We start from the raw sequence: 19,258 nt of genomic DNA on the forward strand, positions 1-19,258 counted from the left end.
CATGGCCTCTTATCCCCTTTTTTTTCCTCTCCCCAACAAAAAGGAATTAACCAACTGGGGCCACCAGGTCTAGTCAGGGGGGTGTCACTCCCAAGGGGAAGACACCGCAGAGACCACACCCCACCCAAGGGGGGGGGTATTTTGAGTGGAAATACATCACATGGTCTTGCTGAGCTTTGTCGGAAGCATGCAATGTGGAGAAGTCCCATGGTTATTCCTACCCTACGGGGAAGGAGTTTGTACAAGCAGGAAGATGCAGTTTACCAACAGGGAAACGAATTAGCGGAAGATATATGTCGCATGGGGTTACCTACGGGGAACCACCACATGTGGAGCACCTACCCCAGTACAGGGCTTAGTTAGCACGTGTACTGAGCCGGCAGTGAGTTTCTCTGCAATCTTGACTGCCACAGGGCTTGGAGGAAATCGGCCAGGGAACACAGTTTGTGAACACTACTGGGAGTCAACGGCACATGTCTTCAGCTCAGGGGAGGTGAAAGGCGCTATGTGCAAGAGATACACCCAGCCAGCTGTCCCGGACTTACCTGTGTGCCACTACACAGGACGAAACCGGTTCCACCTGGAGATTGTAGAACCTCGCAAAGGTGTTGGGTGTTGCCCAGCCCGCTGCTCTGCAAATGTCTGTTAGAGAGTCGCCACTGGTCAAGGCCCAGGAGGCCGCTTCACCCCAGGTAGAATGGGCTCGTAGCCCTACCGGGGGCGGCACGTCCTGGGCGTGATATGCCATAGTTATGGCGTCAATGAGCCAATGGGTGATCCTCTGCTTGGAGACAGCGCTTCCTTTCTGCTGTCCACCAAAGCAGACAAGAGCTGCTCAGAGACTCTAAAGCTCTGCGTGCGATCCAAATAGATGTGTAAAGCGTGCACCGGTCACAGCAACGTCAGGGCTGAGTCTGCCTCCTCCTGGGGCAGCACTTGCAGGTTCACCACCTGATCCCTAAAAGGGGTCGTGGGAACCTTGGGCACATAGCCCGGTCGGGGTCTCAGGATCACGTGAGAGTAGCCTGGACCGAACTCCAGGCACGTTTTGCTGACAGAGAACGCTTGCAGGTCTCCTACCCTCTTGATGGAAGTGAGTGCAGTCAGGAGGGCTGTCTTCAAAGAGAGTGCCTTAAGCTCAGCTGACTGCAAGGGCTCAAAGGTGGCTCTCTGTAGACCCTGATGATCAGGTCGTGCTTCCCTAAGGACTTACCATCCACTGTGTCGTGGTGTGCTGCTGTTGCGGCTATATACACCTTCAAGGTGGAGGGAGACAGCCACCCTTCCAACCTCTCCTGCAGGAAGGAAAGCACCGATCCGACTGCGCATCTCTGGGGGTCTTCGCGTTGGGAAGAACACCACTTAGCGAACAGACGCCTCTTAAAGGCATACAGTCGCCACGTAGAGGGGTCCCTAGCCTGAGTGATTGAGTCTACCACCGCGGGTGGTAGACCGCTTAAGTCTTCCGCGTCCCGTCCAGTGGCCAGACATGGAGATTCCAGAGATCTTGTCGCAGGTGCCAGATGGTGTTACGTTCTGTGTCAGCCTGTGACTGGGCGACCGTACCCGAGCGGGGGGAGGACTCATCCGGAAGCCCGATCGGGGCAGACGAGTGTGCTGGGGAATGGGAGGTCCGTGGGGGGATACCCGGCAGAGGTGGTCTCATTGGAGTCCCCAAATAGCCCCCAGTGCTAGCCGTGCTGGCCTCATACCCATAGGTAGATGGAAGGAGGCGGGGAGCCGCTGGGGTGCCACGACCGCAATGTTACCATGGTCATGTTCTCGCAATGAGTACATGATCCATCCATGAACGCTGTCTCTGTGTGGGTCGCGCCCAGACACGAAAGACAGCAATCGTGACCGTCAGAAGTTGAGAGATAACGAACGCAACCAGGAATAACATACAAACGGAAAGGCATCTTTAAAAAGATGCATCTTTAAAAAGACATTCTGTGTGTGCCGCTCTTTTAGAGAAATATACTCTTATAGAAAAATATACTCTCTTATTTCTGCCGAAGCGCCCAGGGGCGTTCTCTGCAGTGCACCAGTGCAGAGGAGGGAGAAGCCGCTGAAATGCGCTGAACAGTCAGCTCAGTAAACATCGACCGTTCAGCTCTGAAAAGAAAATCTGAATGAGTGGTTGCATATCAGCTCCTTTTATACCCGTATGTCCGGGGGAGTGGTATGCAAATACCACTCGCCAATTTCCACTGGCCTTTTATCAAAGACCAGAGGTGTCTCGGGCTCCCAAGAGTGACCCCTAATGTCACATCGACACAACGTCGAGTGAGTGACAGATAGTGAACAGATATTTCTATCAGGAAGACTCGCAGACTTGAGTGAAATTTAAGATGACATTTATTTTATGAATATAAAACAGAAATGTAATGTCTCTCTTTGGCGTAAGCCCCATCTGGTGGTCCAAAGAAGTTGTACTCGGAACCATCATATCCTGCCAGAGACAGGAGGCAGGGGCAAGGAGCCTACCCCCATGCAGGACGGGACTCAACTGGTGGTGGTGGGGTGGTGGAGGTTGCTGTGTTAGCACACTGAAACAGTAGTGCGATAGATTGTGAGCAGACTTATAAGCAATGGCTTACATGTGATTGGCTAGGAGTTACCTAGCTAATGGTAAGATGATGTATAGCTGCTAGTCTTCCCGCTACAACTACGCTGCGCTTACCTTTCTCTTAGATGTTGATATGCATTATTATGGTGGCTTGACGAAGCACATGCTGCTATTCAACAAACTTTGTTAAGTTTTTAGTTTTTAAAAAAAAATCTCTAACACTAAATCTTCCTAGAGATTTCAAGTACAGACCTTCAGACTGTTTTGGAATAGTGTTCTATCGGACTTATGGTTGTCACACAGGGGATGATAAAAAATCTGAAAAATCTCTGATTTACATTTACAGAATTTTCAAATGGGCCAACGGAATGCTCGTTAATTCAAACTCCAACTGTCAAAATGTTTTATGTAATCAAACCCACACAAGGCCTTTAATCTGCTCTACGTTGCTCTCTTTAAATCATCTATCGATCAATCGGTCTGTCTGTCTGTCTGTCTATCTATCTATCTATCTTATCTATCTGATGACTGGTTATCTGACTATCTTTGTGACAGTCTATCTCTCTGTCTATCTATCTATCTAGCTGTCTATATAACCATCAAATTGAAAACTTTTAAAACTAGCTTAAATTATTAAACTTTCAGACAAGGTTTTGTCAAGCTAACATCAAAGTTTGTCTCGACAAACTTTACCCATCTATTATGCATTGCCATTCTGATGATTTGTCAATACTGTAAGTATGGCAGTCAGTTTTATATTGAGAATTTCAAGGTTGCCATACTTTTTGGGCAATGAATTCCATGACTTTTCCAGTTGTTTGTGATTACTGGATGAGGATTTTATCCAAATCATTTTGATTCAGGCTGATTTGTGATCGGCAATATCCAGCTAATTAAATATTTTATTGTAGAGTATAACTACAAAAATGTATATTGAAAATAGAAATGTCCACTTCTTCAGGCCTGGAAAAGACAGTTTTAAAATGAATTTCTTTTTCCAGGTTTTCCATGATTGTTGGTAAGAAACTTCTACATCTCTGCCACCAGATATCTCAGTTTAACTGGATGACAGTTCCTTTTTCACAAAAGTCTGTCAAGTTTGTTGAGATTAAATGCAGCTGTTTTAAAATGTATTTTATAGTGTCACTGGCATCATCACTCATATTTTAAACAAAAATGGATAGGCACTGACACTACAGTTAAAGTTTGACTATCCTTCAAACAGACACACCATGTGGGTCATCCGGCTCCGACAGCCAGCTTGCAGACTGATAACAGCTTGGCTCTTCCTGCTATTATCACAACACAAATGAGATCTTCTGTCAAACACAAATGCAAACACAGCACAAAATAGCCCTGTGGAAAGAAGATACAAAAGTCCTCAACTTTGTTGGTATATTCATTTGCCCAGATGCATACTACAAACCATTTGCAGTCATCTATGAATTTCTTGTGTAACAAAATAGAATAAGGCTGTGTTTTGTATACATTCAAATGCCTGCATTGGGCTGCTTTCAGGATAGTGTGTGTGTAGGCTTGCGGTTTAGGGAAAAAAGTGACTTGATATCACACAGTTCTTTGGTTGGGAACACCCTCCTGTGGTAGGTCCTCTAGTCAGTAAGGTTTAGACAATGCCAGCTCCGCTTTTATCTGTCGGCTCCATCATTCCAAGTCTCTGCCTTGCAACAGGGTCTCTGTTGACCCCCTGCCACCATTGCATATCTCAACTTGGTTCTGGGGATGGGTGGCTTGCGGTGCTCATGGGATGAACGTTTAATCTGGTTATGTTGTGTACCACCAGGGTTTGTCTTTTTCTAAACTAACTGCTACACCCACCTCCTCCCCTTCCCTGTACAGGGAGCTTCCTGTTCTCTGGATGTTTACTTCCTTTCTCGCTGTTGACTTACTATTGTACCTCTTTGTGTGCTGATTTCTTCTGGGGTTTTGGTGCGAGCACATATACGGGCAGCAGAAATGTAAAGAATGTCTGTAAACAAAGTTTGTGTGGAGCTGTTAAATGCAGGTGACAGTTATTCAAAGTGATAGTTCAAATATTCAATACAAAAATACAGTGCAAAATCTGCAGGACAAGTTGAAGCAGCAGTTCTCATACACCATGACTACATTTATATGTATTAAATTCAGTCTTATTCATCACTAATGTATTAGATTTCAGCTATTATATCACTGTTCGTTATACTACATATTAGGACTGGGCAATATACTTAAAAGCTAAAAAAAAAAAAAGAAGTATATTTTGATATTTATGTATTTTCATACAGAACAGTCACTGGGTCTGCTCCAGCATACCTAAAATCATTTCTGCAGAGCTACATTCCCAACAGAAGCCTGTGGTCGGCTAAGGAACGGCGCCTTGTACCAAAACAAAGATGCACCAAAACACTTTCCCGGACTTTCGGTTTCATCGTACCACACTGGTGGAATGACCTTCCCAGCTCCATCCGTGAAGCTGACTCACTTTCTGTCTTCAAAAAACGACTAAAAACACATATTTTTCCATACGCACTTAACCAATCACTAACACTAACACTTCAATCTGTCTTGAATACTACTATTCTGATGCTAGTGAAACTTTGTAATACATTTACATTTACATTTATTCATTTGGCAGACGCTTTTATCCAAAGCGACTTACAAGAGAGGAAAACATAAGCGAATCATCTTAGGAGACAGTGGTATAAAAAGTGCTGTATTACAAAGTATCACTAGCATCATAATAGTATTCTAAATAGAATAAAGTGCAACAGAAATGTTTTTTTTTGTTGTTTTTTTTTAAATGACTGGTTAAGTGCTCATGGAAAAGACGTGTTTTTAGTTGTTTTTTGAAGACAGAGAGTGAGTCAGCTTCACGGATGGAGTTGGGAAGGTCGTTCCACCAACGTGGTATGATGAAGCTGAAAGTCCGGGAAAGTGTTTTGGTGCCTCTTTGTGTTGGTACAACAAGGCGACGTTCCTTAGCCGACCGCAGACTTCTAGTGGGCGCGTAGCTCTGCATAAATGATTTTAGGTATGCTGGAGCAGACCCAGTGACTGTTCTGTATGCCAGCATCTTTGAATTTGAAATTGAATTTGATACGTGCATCAACCGGTAGCCAGTGGAGAGAGACAAGGAGTGGTGTAACATGTGCTCTCTTTGGTTCATTAAAGACCAGACGTGTTGCTGCATTCTGGATCATTTGGAGGGGTCTAGTTGCACATGCAGGGAGGCCTGCAATGAGAGCGTTACAGTAGTCCAGTCTAGTTATGACAAGTGACTGAACAAGAAGTTGTGTGGCATGTTCAGAGAGGAAGGGTCTTATCTTCCTGATATTGTAGAGTGTAAATCTACATGATCTTGCGGTCTTTGAGATGTGGTCTGTGAAATTTAGTCTGCTGTCGATGGTTACCCCTAGATTTCTGACCGATTTGGAAGGTGTTACTGTAATTGCACCCAGCTGCATGGTGATGATGTGTTCAACAGCAGGGTTGGCTGGAAAGACAGGAGTTCAGTCTTGGCTGGGTTGAGTTGCAGGTGGTGCTCCTTCATCCAGGCCGAGATGTCCGCCAGGCAGGCAGATATTCGAGCAGTCACTGTGGTGTCGTTGGGCTGGAAAGACAAGTAGAGTTGCGTGTCATCAGCGTAACAGTGGTAAGAGAAACCATGTGCTTGAATGATGGGTCCCAGTGATGTTGTGTATATAGAGAAGAGAAGTGGCCCAAGCACTGATCCCTGAGGTACCCCAGTATACGGCACTTTTTGTACCACTGTCTCCTTAAGATGATTTGCTTATGTATTCCTCTTTTGTAAGTGGCTTTGGATAAAAGCGTCTGCCAAATTAATAAATGTAAAATGTAAATGTGCTCTGACAACCATTGTAGCAAAATAGAGTCCAAGAATATGTTTGATGCAAGAAGTAAAATACAGTAAAAATCAAGTGTAAAATAATAAAGTTTTTCCACACTACAGATTGAAAATTCATGTTACAGAATTAATTAAATGTAAGTATTTGATATAAAAGGATGGTGACGTGATTTATTTTTATATGATTTGAAAATATGCCCTCTTAAAGGTAAAAATACCCCTGAAAATTGAATCTAGAGGGCAAAATAAATTTCTATAGTAACATGCACCAATATAACAATGCATAATAATACCTCAATAGGCATAATAAACAACAACTCATAGTTTTTACAAAAACTAGGTTAAATAATTGTAAAATGTCACACAGGGACTTTGTGAACTTTTTTGAGTGATGATGCAAATGTATAATTTTGAGTCAATTCATTAAAATGAACAGTGTTAACTGCAAACTTAACACCGTTTTTGATATTGAAGTTTAAATCAAAACAATCAACGGTATTAAAACAACTGTCTTAATGCTCTAATACACTTAAGTCGCAAGACAAGGAAGGTTTGGGAAATTTAAAGGGATAGTTCACCCAAAAATGAAAATTCTCTCATCATTTGCTCATCCTCATGCCATCCCAAAAACACAAAGGTAGTATAAAAGTAATCAACATGACTTCAGTGGTTAAATCTTTATCTTCAGAAGCTATATGATAAGTGTGGGTGAGAAACAGATCAATATTTAAGCCCTTTTTTACTATCAATCTCCACTTTTACTTTCATATTCTTCTTCTTTTGTTTTTGGTAATTAACATTTTTGTACAAATCGCCACCTACCGGGGAGGGAGGAGTAAAAGGAATTTATAGTAAAAAAAAGGGCTTAATGTATCCGTTTCTCACCCACACTTATCATTACGCTTCTGAAGATATGGATTTAACCATTGGAGTCTTATGGATTACTTTTATGCCGCTTTTATTTGCTTTTTGGAGCTTCAAAGTTTTGGTACCCATTCACTTGCATTGTGAAGACCTACAGAGCTACAATTGTCTTCTAAAAATCTTTGTGTTCTGCAGAAGAAAGAAAGTCATACACATCTGGGATGGGATGAAGGTTGATGAGTAAATGATGAGAGAATTTTCATTTTTAGGTGAAATATACCTTTAATGGTAATGTGCCAGATAAAAAACACATTAAACTCATTACAGTATTTACAGTATTGCTTGATTTTACATCGACAGCAAAATCATTGAGAATATTTTATGAATATCTGATACATCACCCAGCTCTACACTTCATAAAAGGTTTATACCACTTAATACAGTTTTGGATAATAATTTTATGAGTCCCTCTGTCTATATGAATAACACTTGTTTGCACTCTTGGAAGAATAATAAATGGGTTTGCCTTAGGCTAAAGGAAAGGGACACATTTAAAGACACTCCTGGGAATCTAATAGAGGTTTCAAGGCTGAGCTGGTTTTAGTGGTGCACAATAATGCACTCTCTGTATCAAAACAGGAAGCAGAGCCATGAGGGTCTCTCCAGTGAACTGCAGTAAACAAACAGCCTTGGTGGGCCCTCAAACGCAGGCCCTACAACAGGAAGTACTGTGAGAAATTGGTCAGATGAAACAGAGACACTACTTTTGTAGTCATCAACAAACCATTAAAGGTTTAGTTAACCTAAAAATTAAAATGTGTTTATTATTTACTCATCCTCATGTTGTTCCAAACCCATATTCTTATTTGAAACAAAAAAAGGTCAGTACTCACTTTCATGCATCTTTTTTTTTTTTTTTTTACTATACTATTAAAGTGAATGGTGACTGAGACTAACATTCAGCCTAATTTTTCAGTTTGAGTTGAAAAAAAGGAAGTCAAATGTGTTTAAAACAATACGAGTGTGAGTAAATGATGACCAGATTTTAATTTAATTTGTGAACTAATTTTTAAGTCACAAGAAAGCATTTTAATGTGATTGATTTACCTTCCACTACATTATTCATGTGATCAACAAGTCAGGCCTCCATCTCAAGCAAGTAAAAATGTCCAGGACACATTATTGATCAGGATGCACATGACTATAAACCCATTATCATCCCACAGGGTGTGCATTGTTTGACCACTATGAAACAAAAAGGCCCATTGTGGTGGCATTGTAACGATACTTTTCACCAGCAGATCTTCACTTCTCATTAACACCATTTAAACTTTTGTACTCTGGAATTCCAGTTTTAGAAAAAGGTAATTAAAATGGCAATGACTTAAAAACACATTCAGCATGCCATCCTCTTTAAGGAATAGTTCACCCAAAAATGAAATTTCTGTCTTTCATCTGTGGAACACAAACTTAGATATTTTGAAGAATCTTCACACAGGTTGTTCCATACAACAAAAGTTCATAGTGACCATGTCTGTTTAAAAAATAAAAACACACACAAATAAAGCACCTTAAAAGTAGTCCATATGACTTGTGCACTATATTTCAAGTTTTCTGAAGCCATACATTAGCTTTGTGTAAGAAAAAGATAGAAATGTAAGTTGATATTCACTGATAATCTTCCTTTCTAGAAACAATTTCACACACAAATCTATGTGAAATTAATTAAATAGACTTGCAATATATCACAAGCCGAATGTACTGCTGTTAAGGTGTTTTTGTAATTTTTGGAGCTTAAGAGCCATGGTTACCATGGAATTGAAGGTACTATAAATGTCTTTTTCAAAAGTCCTTCTTTTTATTTATTTATTTATTTTTTTTCTAAATAAAAAAATTTGTTCCACAGAAGAAAAAAAAAAAAAGTCATACAGGCTTGTAAAAACATCAAGATGAGTAAATAATGGCAAAATGTGCATTGTTGGGTGACCTTTTCTTCTTTTAAGTCGGCCCTCCCGCCACAAGCCCTTTCCTCCACTGAGAGAAAATTTTCTTTTTTCAATACATTCTTGATGAATGAATCCGAGAGCTGTTGAGAAAGACCCTTCTGCAAAACGTCATTCCAGAACCAGCTGCTTTCCTCAGACCCTTTAACAGAGCTCCTGCAGATCCTGAAATATGATAGGAATTTGTAAACAGAGGAAGACAGGGGGCCCCAGGGTATCCTGGGTAATAGCGGCGAGAGGGGAGGGTAATTGAAGGAGAGCAGGATGAAGGTTATTATGTGTTTGTATGGTGACTGAGGAGCTGATGGCGTGTAATTACACTGCTGGCTGAGAGGGGAACACTTTATAACCTTTTGCAAGTCCCAGCAACGACCTATTGGTCTTTGCTCAGACATAATGGAAAGACAAATTGCAGAGCAATAGAGGAATGTATTTATTCAGTCACTTAACTTCCAGTACATTTCAACTTTCTTCTCTGGAACCAGTGCTGTACTCTGTAACAAGTGAATACAACTCTGTATCACTCTGAAGTTACTAGTATGAATCTTCCAGTTCCTGGTTTAGCACAAATGTGTTTGAAACATGATAATGGTAGTGTTGTAACATATAAATGCCAATTTACAATGGTCCCAAAAAAGTGTTTGGATGCTTAAGCCACACTTTAAAATGTCTAAATGTCATTGCATTATCAAACCAAGTGGCATATGCAAACAAAGTGATGCTAGACGTTTTCTCAGAACAAAATGCACTGGGAACTACATCATCCAATCACTGCCAACCATGTTAAAATACAATTATACATTACAAGTTCTGAATCTATGTACTGATTACCATTGTCCCATATCTGCCAAACATGTTGAGTGATCCAAACATAATCTGCAGCCTGAAACTGAACTTTTGATAGCTTCATAGAGAGTTATAGGATGCTCCCTTGCTCCATTGCTGCATATTTAGCGAATTACTTAACCTCCAGTGTGCTGTCTGTCTGCACTGGTCTCAGAGCAGATGCACCTTTTTTTCATCCTAACTCCATATAAAGCCTCTGAAAGCAAAAATTTTCAGCTTTGGGATGAACCCATTGATTCTAAATGTGAAAATGCACAGTGAATATAGGCATGCATTTACTAATGATAATGAATGGAACCATATTGTACTGTGATAACAAAATAACATATAACAACATTTATATTAAAATAAAGCAAAATGACCCACATATGTATTAATGTTGAAAGTTACTCAAAATAACTGACATGCTTTTTCAACTTTTGAGGGAAAAATGTCCCAGAATCCACGTATGTGGACATCATGTTTATCAGTGCGCTGATACTTGAAAAATGAATGATTTTTTTAAGCCACACATCAAATCGCCCATAGAACGCTTCACGGAAATCAACGTCATGTTGTTGTGTCGTGTGTCTAGGTGTGCCATAAGTTTAACCCTTAAATGACAGTCTAAAGTCTTGTGAACAGTATTCAGTTGGCTTAAATTAATTTAAATTATGCATTGCGTATAGCGAAGCCAAAATACAACATCCACGCATGTAGATGAGGGGTCGCACAAGGTTAAAATGGATGCCACTTGGTTTGATATTTTGTTAGTGTCCAAATACTTTTTGGGGGCACTGGATGTATTGTGTTTTTATGAGGGTATTTTTTGCATCTGCATGTAAGCATTCCTCAAAACAGATGTTTATCTTAAATCCAAACTCTTGCTATTCCTTTAAATAATCTTCCATTTGTTGAAACGCTATGTACTTAAATTAATCTCACCTTTTGGTGAGTGTTCTTTCCGGTCCACACATCTTTAATAAGAATTACACAATAGTGGCAGGTCTCACTTCACAAAGACTTAAAAGCTGCTCGGAAAGCGGCTCACAAGGCTGGACCACCCACCAAGGCTGAGTGTTCGTCCAACACATGCCCATTTTTAGCCAGGTAAGTCAGACTCAAAGCCTTGCGTCACCCCTTGAAGAGTTTCAACAGTTTCTCAAGCAAAGCGCAGCTGCTATTCTAGATAGCCTAACCATTGGAGACGGTCGATAGGCGGGGAGCTCAAGTGGTACACCTGTGTCTTAGCCACCCCACTAGCATATTCACTGCATCTCTTTTATCCTTCTTCAAGGGGAGTCTCTCACAAAGGTCACGCTACACTGTGGTGTGAGGATCCAAAAAGCAGTCCTGCTACATAATAATATCTGAGGCACTTTGCTCCGGGACCACCCACAAGGTTATGAGCAGTTCCACTGTTTCAATGGGAACATTGTTTTCTCTCTTTGAGAAAATCAGATATTTCATTTAGCCAGATCAAGACCACCTAAAACAGTTACTCTAGTGGCATTTTAATTTTGTCATAAGCAGTTGAGACAAATGATCAGACAATCTTCAGGGGCCACAGGCCCAACTCAGTTTAGTGCACTGAAAAGATTCTAAAGTGGAGTGCATTAAGCGATGTTAACCATTGTGTAACTTCCAGACTTAGCTGTTGAATTAGACACACCCCCTCTTTCCAAAGCCCCACCCTCAAAGACATGAATGGACACAGACGTTTGAAAACCATTGTAATCAGAAATGAAGCCGGAGACATTTTAATGTCTCATAAACAACAACAACAACAAAAAAAAAAACAGCAATTTGATGTAAGCAAACCCCGAACAGTCATGCTGACCTTGTACATTATGTTAGTTTGTATGAACACATGAATAGCAAAAAAGTCTGATGAAGACCCGTGTGAGGGTCAAAAGCCTACATGGTTATTTTTTTAAATCACATTTGGAGCATCAAGTAAATATGGAAGCCTCTTCTGTTACAGACTACGACGTTATCTGTCAAAAGCAATGGTAGCCAAATAGCATTCTCTCGACAAATTGTCAACTCAGCTGTCTGAGCTTCCTGCTGCCTATATATGGGCAGTCCTTTGAACGTGCAGAATGATTGATAGGCAGAAATCAACTCAAAGTGTTTCATTTTAATTTGACACGTCATCTAAAAAAATACCACACTCCTGCGCAAGATGCTAAAAAACTGCGTGGAGTGGTGTAATGGTCAAAGACGTCCATCTAGCACATATTTACATAGAAAAACAATGGGAAAAAAGCACAGATGGACACAAATATGTGTTCTGTGTAAACAGCTCTTAAGGTACTTAAGGTTTCATGGTAACTATTTCAGTGATATCTGACAATAGGGATGTTTCTTGTGTGTTAATTCATTAAAAAATTGCTTACAGCACCTTTAATGGTTAGCGCAAAAGGAGAGCGTGGCACAACTTGCATTCCTGGATGTCATAGTGTTCAGCTCATACTAAATACCCAGACTAAATAAATCCTCAACTCAAATACAAAAGTACAGAGTCTTCTCACTTGAGTTTACACTTGGTTATCTCAACCTGTAGTGCATTATTCACTTCTTGGCTGAGATTAAATTTGTTCAGTAAGTTTTAGTCACCATTTACTTTGTTTCCATATAATGAAAGTGAATGGTGACTGAGGCTAACATTCGGCCTAACATTTCTTTTCGAAAGAAAGTCACAATGCCATGAGGGTGAATAAATGATGACAAAATTTGCATATTTGCGGGGAACTATCTCTTTAATTCTAGCTGTACAGCATTTGTTTTAAGAGCTTCTGGATGCTAGTTGCCAGTCAGCATGCTTGAGGGATAACAGAAGCTGTGATAATTACAGAGGCTGAAGTCAGACAAACCCCCACTACCTGCGGATGTCCGTGCCACTCGTCAAAATCACTGTCAGCATGTGAGTCTGTTAAAGCTGTCATGGTCTAGCGGATGTAGGTTTAACAAGAGGAAAAGACCAGATGCAACCAAATCAATTGCAACCGTCTCATTTTCACAACCTACAAAAGAGTGAAAAGGACAGAGGGTAAGATATTGCAGGCTGTCTTCAGAATGTAACTTCGAGGATCTAGCCAGAAAGTGACTTTGTCCATGCACATTCTATTATAAAAAGGAAACAAAAGGAACAAGAACATGCTTAAACAACATATTAGTTCCTTAAAAAAAGATCAGTTGGGCAATGCATCAATGCACATACACTTTTGCATAAAATGAAACATCCTTAGTGTGTGATTTAAGATTCATTGTTGAATCAAAATGAGGCTCACCTCTCATGATTCACCTCAAATATAAAGTCAAAACCAACCACAATGGCAATTTTAAACAATATAAACAGACAAAAACATCCTTCCAGTTAATCCCACCACAGAATCATGCAAGCAAACAACACAGAGACAGAGCACGTGCTGTCTAGCTCACAGTCACGTACTCTTGCCAGCTTGTTGGATGAAGGTTTGCGTACAAAACGCTGTCATCCCATCATCCAGGCGGGCTGCCAGCATGGTCTTGTGCGCAATATCAATTTAAGAGATTAGGAAATGCTTCTTAACCTGCTTAACACAAAACTACCTAGGCGCAAACACTGGCTCACCTGACCAAATGTGACACTTCCACAACAGATAATGGGAGGCGAAGTGTCTGAACTATATTTCAGTGAATGCTTCATAGTGAGTTCAATACAACTTAAGCTTAATAGACAGCATTTCTGGCATAATTCTGATTAACAAAAAATAACAATAAAATAAAAATTCTCTCCTCTTTAAAAAAAGGGAAAATCGAAGTTGCAGTGAGGCACTTTCAATGGAAGTGAATAGGGCCAGTGGAGGGTTAAAAAGGAGAAATGTAAAGCTTGTAATTTTACAAAAGCACTTCCAATAATTTTTCTCTTAGAACTTTTGTATTATTTGTAAATATATGCAACTATAGTAAAGTTGTTTAAATCGTTTCTTGCAATTACAGGGTTTACGCTGTTTCATAGACATTGCAACAAAGTTGTAAAATTGGATATCTTTACACAGGAAAGTTTAGTGAGTGATTGTATCGCTCTAAAATCATGTTAACACACATATTGTTTACATCTTGTGGCAATACTTTTGAAATCAAAAGTTTTTTTGAATCATTCACTTCCATTGTAAGTGCCACACTGTGACCCTTTTTTTTATTTTTTTAAGGAGGGACAAGTTGCAATACATATTTGTGGTAATCAACATTATGCCACAAATGCTGTCGATTGAGTTTAATTTGTATTGAACCCGGAATATTCCTTTAAACTGTATTCAACACAACAGTTCAGTCTCAAACATACTGAAACATGCTGTTGTTACTTAAAGGAGAAATTTCCACCTATAATAACCCTGGTTGGTGTAACCTAATGTAATCAAGTTGATTCAGTTATATTAAATAATATTTTAAATAAAAACAGTTAAATTCAATGTAATTGCTTGAAACACATTTTTAGGCTCATATGAATTTCTTTCTTCAGTGGAACACAAACGGAGATGTTAGGCAGAATGTTAGACTCAATCTCCATTCACTCTCATTGTATGGGAAGAATATACTTTGTTTAGCATCTCCTTTTGTGTTCCATGCAAGGAATTCATATGGGTTTGTAACAATCCTTTAACTTAGGGTTGTTCTTGTGTAAAAACACTACATACATTCCAACAAATCATTACAAAAATGTAACACTTTGTAAACAGACCTATTTGGTTTTGTGCTATCAATTAACCAAATCATAACACAGACAGTAGGACAGCAGGACATTAGCATGCAGTCCCACTATGTACCACCCTATAGTAAACATACAGTACAATTATGACTCTATACCAGATGCAACCACTTTCTAGCATCTTTCACTAATCTCATCCTTTTTTGTCCTCTCATCTGGTCTCCCACTGTTCTGGGAGAGGTGAGGTGACAGATGGTTATGGGACATCCGGTCGAGGGAGTAAGATTTAGGGAAACTGCTAATCTAAAACAAAAACAGCAGTTGGCAGGTAGCCCCACCCCCAAAGAGAATCTGAGTGATTAGAAGTGTTGAGAATGGCGGAGAGCACCTGGAGAGGATTATAGCCAAGGGGGGAGAGAGATAGAGAGAGAGAGAGAGAGAGAGACACACACACACACACACACACAAAACACTCTGTTCTCTAGGGCACTGCTTTGCTGGCACTTTTTGGGATTAGTGGGGCCTTCCCACAACACACCTGCACATCAGTTTGGGATGGTGACCATTCACTTACATAAAGGCTTACAGACAAGGAGAAGACATGACATAAGTGGACTAAGCATGTATTATCCTCCTTATACAGTGTGTTATAAAATTGAGGTAACCGAGACACAGTCATTTCATAATGTAGAATGGAGTGTCTGATAATACACAGTAAGGTAAGACCATTGAAGAACAAAAACAATTAAGATAGACCTGAGCTAAATGTTTTCAGTCAAGAAGGAAAGATGACTAATATGACTTTAATAAATACAGGGGTGAATCTTACAAAAGTCAAGAAATGTCAGGGGTCATAATTCATCCCAAAATAAAAAGAAAAAAATAAAGAAAATTTGGCATATTTTTAGGCTCATTAAGATTTGCATTGTGACATTCAAATTCTAAGTGGCCTACTGTAATGTAAAAAAAAAAAAAAAAAAAATTCTCATTACTGTACTGTAAAAAATAACCTCTTGACTTTTCACTTTTTGGACTAAAATTACAATCGGGTGTTATGCACTTGATGCCTGCCATGGGAAGTTAACTCATGTGTTGGATTAATTCCCGCATAGCTTTTCATGCATTGTTTTATTTGTACCCCTGTCCCAAATGATTATAGAATTGTCACTGTAACATTCCAATTGTGAAACAGTGATGAAATATTGAAGCTGGACACTTAGACCTTTCAAATGATATATAGTTTTCAACATTCATAACACATTTGGATGCACAGCATACACAATAAATGTAAATGTCCCGTTAGCGGATCATTGCACTTCAGTTAAATTGTACAGTACATTTGTAAAATATAATTGTAAGTACACATCATGTTTGACTTGTTATACTGTCTTTAAATTTATGCTTATTTTTAATAAAAAAGGAGAGAAAAAAAATACAGTCTGCAAAGGATTATTTTCCTTATTATTTTACAGTAATGAGAGTGAGATTTTTTTTGGATTAAAGTAATAAAGGTTTGGGGGTTAAATGTTTTTTAATTGTCTTTAAAATAATATTACAATGCAAAGAACGATCTTAATGGTCCTAAAATAGCCTTCGTTTTTTAATGCAAAATATAATTTCTTTTTTATTTTTATTTTGGGGTTTAAATATCAGGATATTTCTTTGTGAGATTCATTCACAGATACATTATAAAGTTAATAAAACCATACAGCCGGAACAAGTGAGCCTGTAGTAATAACAGTCAGCATGTGTACATGAACTTTAAAAGTATGATTTCAGTCGGACTAAAAAAAATCATGTCTTATTAAATAATGTCAGACTAAAATCTTACCAGTCCGATCCAAATTGTACAATTTTTGTGAATTCTGACTAATACACTCACCGACCACTTATTCGGTACACCTGTTCACCTACTTATTCATGCGATTATCCAATCAGCCAATCGTGTGGCATCAGTGTACTGCATAAAATTATGCAAACAGTTTAGGAGCATCAGTTAATGTTCACATCAACCATCGGAATGGGAAAAATGTGATCTCAGTGATTTCGACCGTAACATGATTTTTAGTGCCAGGCGGGCTGGTTTGAGTATTTCTGAAACTGCTGATCTCCTGGGATTTTCTTGCGCAACAGTCTCTAGAGTTTACTCAGAATGGTACCAAAAACAAAAAACATCCAGAGAGCGGCAGTTCTGCCGATGGAAACACCTTTCTGATGAGAGGGGTCAAAGTAGAATGGCCAGACTGGTTCGCGCTGACAGAAAGGCTACAGTAACTCAGACAACCACAACTGTAGTGAGCAGAATAGCATCTCAGAATGCACGATTATAGCTCGATTGTAACTGTGCATGTAAACATACTGAATGTGTTTGCAACAGCCTGCTAGTCAAAGGGAGCTCAGATTAGCGGCCCAGAAGGAAAATCAGTGACCTAACTTTTTCAACAAACCCTAGTGAAAGATTCTGTCAAGCAGGCAATCCAATCAAGCATGATGGAAGGCTGAGCCACACAGGACAATGACACTCACCGTCACATACACTCCTTAAGGATGAATTGACAAACAACGCTGTCTTATTCAGACCCAAGTAAGGGCGTAGGCAAGGAAGATTACCCAGACGTCTCCACCTGCCAGGGGAATAGGCTAAAAATCTTGCTTAAGGAAAAGCCTTTAGGATTGAGATGTGGAGATGAAGTCTGGAGTCTTGAGTGGCACATGACTGGACAGGCACATGGACACTGAAACAGACAAGATGGCTGTGATGCAGTAACACACATGGGAACATATGCACACATACGTAATGGTGCATATGGACGGCATGTGTCTGTAGCCAGATTTACAACAATCACTTGATTAGATTGAGGATTTTTTAATTAAAAAAAACATGTTTCAAAAATGGGACTGACCAAAAAGTTTAAATTGGTACTTAATACACTTAAGTGTAAGTAATTCAAAAGTAATCAGATTAGATTACCTAAAATGTTATTTAAAAGATTACATTACCTATTGCAGTTTTTCTTGTGCAATTTGTAATCAGTACCAGATTACATTTAAGAAGTAATCTACCCAACACTGCTCCCGCCACACACGGCAAGTGCATCATTCTTCCAGTTGCTGTCTACCCCATCATCACCCCATAAACTTTAACAAGACAGGCAAGGATCTGTTTAAAGAAATCAGCATTATCACCACATGTAGAATTTACAGCAGGGAGTAAAAAACAGTATTGGCCAATATCCCTATATTTTTTTTTAAACAATTCCTTTATTCAGATTAACGATCCTTTACTGCGATTTGCAGGAAAAATATGATCCCATATGGAGTTTTGTTCCTCTTTTCTACAATACAAAGTAAACAACTTTTGACAAGGTCAGATTTCTCAAACAGGTTGTCAGGAGACAGGACGGATGTTCTAACTTTTTCAATGACCCCTAGCAGCACCTCTTTCCAGATACGGTACCAGTCCCATATGGGGAAGTTGGAGAGTTCCGTACGTCCTTATCAGCAGCAGGGACAACCTGTTTCCGCATTTCCTTTTGCAGCTGAATGGATAGGAGTTAGAAAAAAGCAAATATCTATGAAAACCAGAAGCTAACAAGACATTACGGGAAAAAGGCCCTTTTTTCTAGACTAGGATTTTCGTAGTCCGAGATGTGAGAGGAGATGGTAGAAACTAGACATGTCGTAGAGATGTTTGTCTAATTTTTTTAAAACCAGGCTATGTGTTTGGAAACAGAATTGAGAACCATATAAAATGACAAATTACATAAAATCTCAAAGCAATATCTGTTCAGTCATGATGTCAATTAGTAGGCTAACCCAGAAGGCTACTTCATGATTGGTTCCCTCTGGAAATTTTATGCTCTACAACATAAATCGCACTCCTCATATCTCAAAGATTAATTGTGAAACTGCTGTTAGCAACTAACAAGTTGCTACTGTACATAAGGAACTTGTTAAATGCTAATTGACTTCCGGTGTCATGCAATATTTAGTCTCCCCATACAATCATAATTCCCTTAGATAGTTGTTTGTAATGCCAGGAGTGTCTGTTAATAATTTCTGTTGTAGGTGATCATGTAAATACATTCAGGAAATACAGTATTACCATATCCATTTACCATACAGCATGAAATTCAACTCTTTTATAAAATTATGTGAAGTATTTTCACTGCCCTTACAAAAAATCTAAACTAGCCGCAACCTTGACGCTAATTATTTTCACATGCAAACGAGCTTGTGATTCGCCGCAAATGTTTGCCATAAGTTTGCAGCTCTTCACTGGTAGTGGTGAACCTCCAGCAAACCTTTGGCAACAATGGACAATTTGCCGCAAGTTTCCCGCAAAGCTCATTTGCATGTGAAAATGATCAGTGGCGAATTTGCAGTGAATTCTCGATTTTTGTAAGGGTGAAAATGTTAGCTTTGTAGCATAATTTATTAAT

At 39.5% G+C, this 19,258-nt stretch overlaps 1 protein-coding gene and 1 long non-coding RNA gene across 2 annotated transcripts in view; both read right to left on the reverse strand.

The window, feature by feature from the left end:
* Nucleotides 1-5,416: 5,416 nt before the first annotated feature.
* LOC127436264 (POC1 centriolar protein homolog B-like) overlaps nt 5,417-19,258 on the reverse strand; it is a 68,437-nt gene continuing 54,595 nt past the window's right edge. The window contains exon 10 of the mRNA XM_051690312.1: nt 5,417-6,176. Within this exon, the coding sequence (XP_051546272.1) occupies nt 6,006-6,176 (171 nt within the window). The 3' untranslated portion in view covers nt 5,417-6,005. The remainder of the gene's footprint in view (nt 6,177-19,258) is intronic.
* On the reverse strand, nt 12,765-17,959 carry LOC127436273 (uncharacterized). The gene is made up of 3 exons (XR_007896359.1): nt 17,817-17,959; nt 17,343-17,551; nt 12,765-13,149 (listed from the first exon to the last, which is right to left on the reverse strand). It is a non-coding gene; the product is annotated as an uncharacterized LOC127436273 (long non-coding RNA).

The sequence above is a fragment of the Myxocyprinus asiaticus genome, chromosome 46, assembly GCF_019703515.2.
Source record: "Myxocyprinus asiaticus isolate MX2 ecotype Aquarium Trade chromosome 46, UBuf_Myxa_2, whole genome shotgun sequence".
NCBI lineage: Eukaryota > Metazoa > Chordata > Actinopteri > Cypriniformes > Catostomidae > Myxocyprinus > Myxocyprinus asiaticus.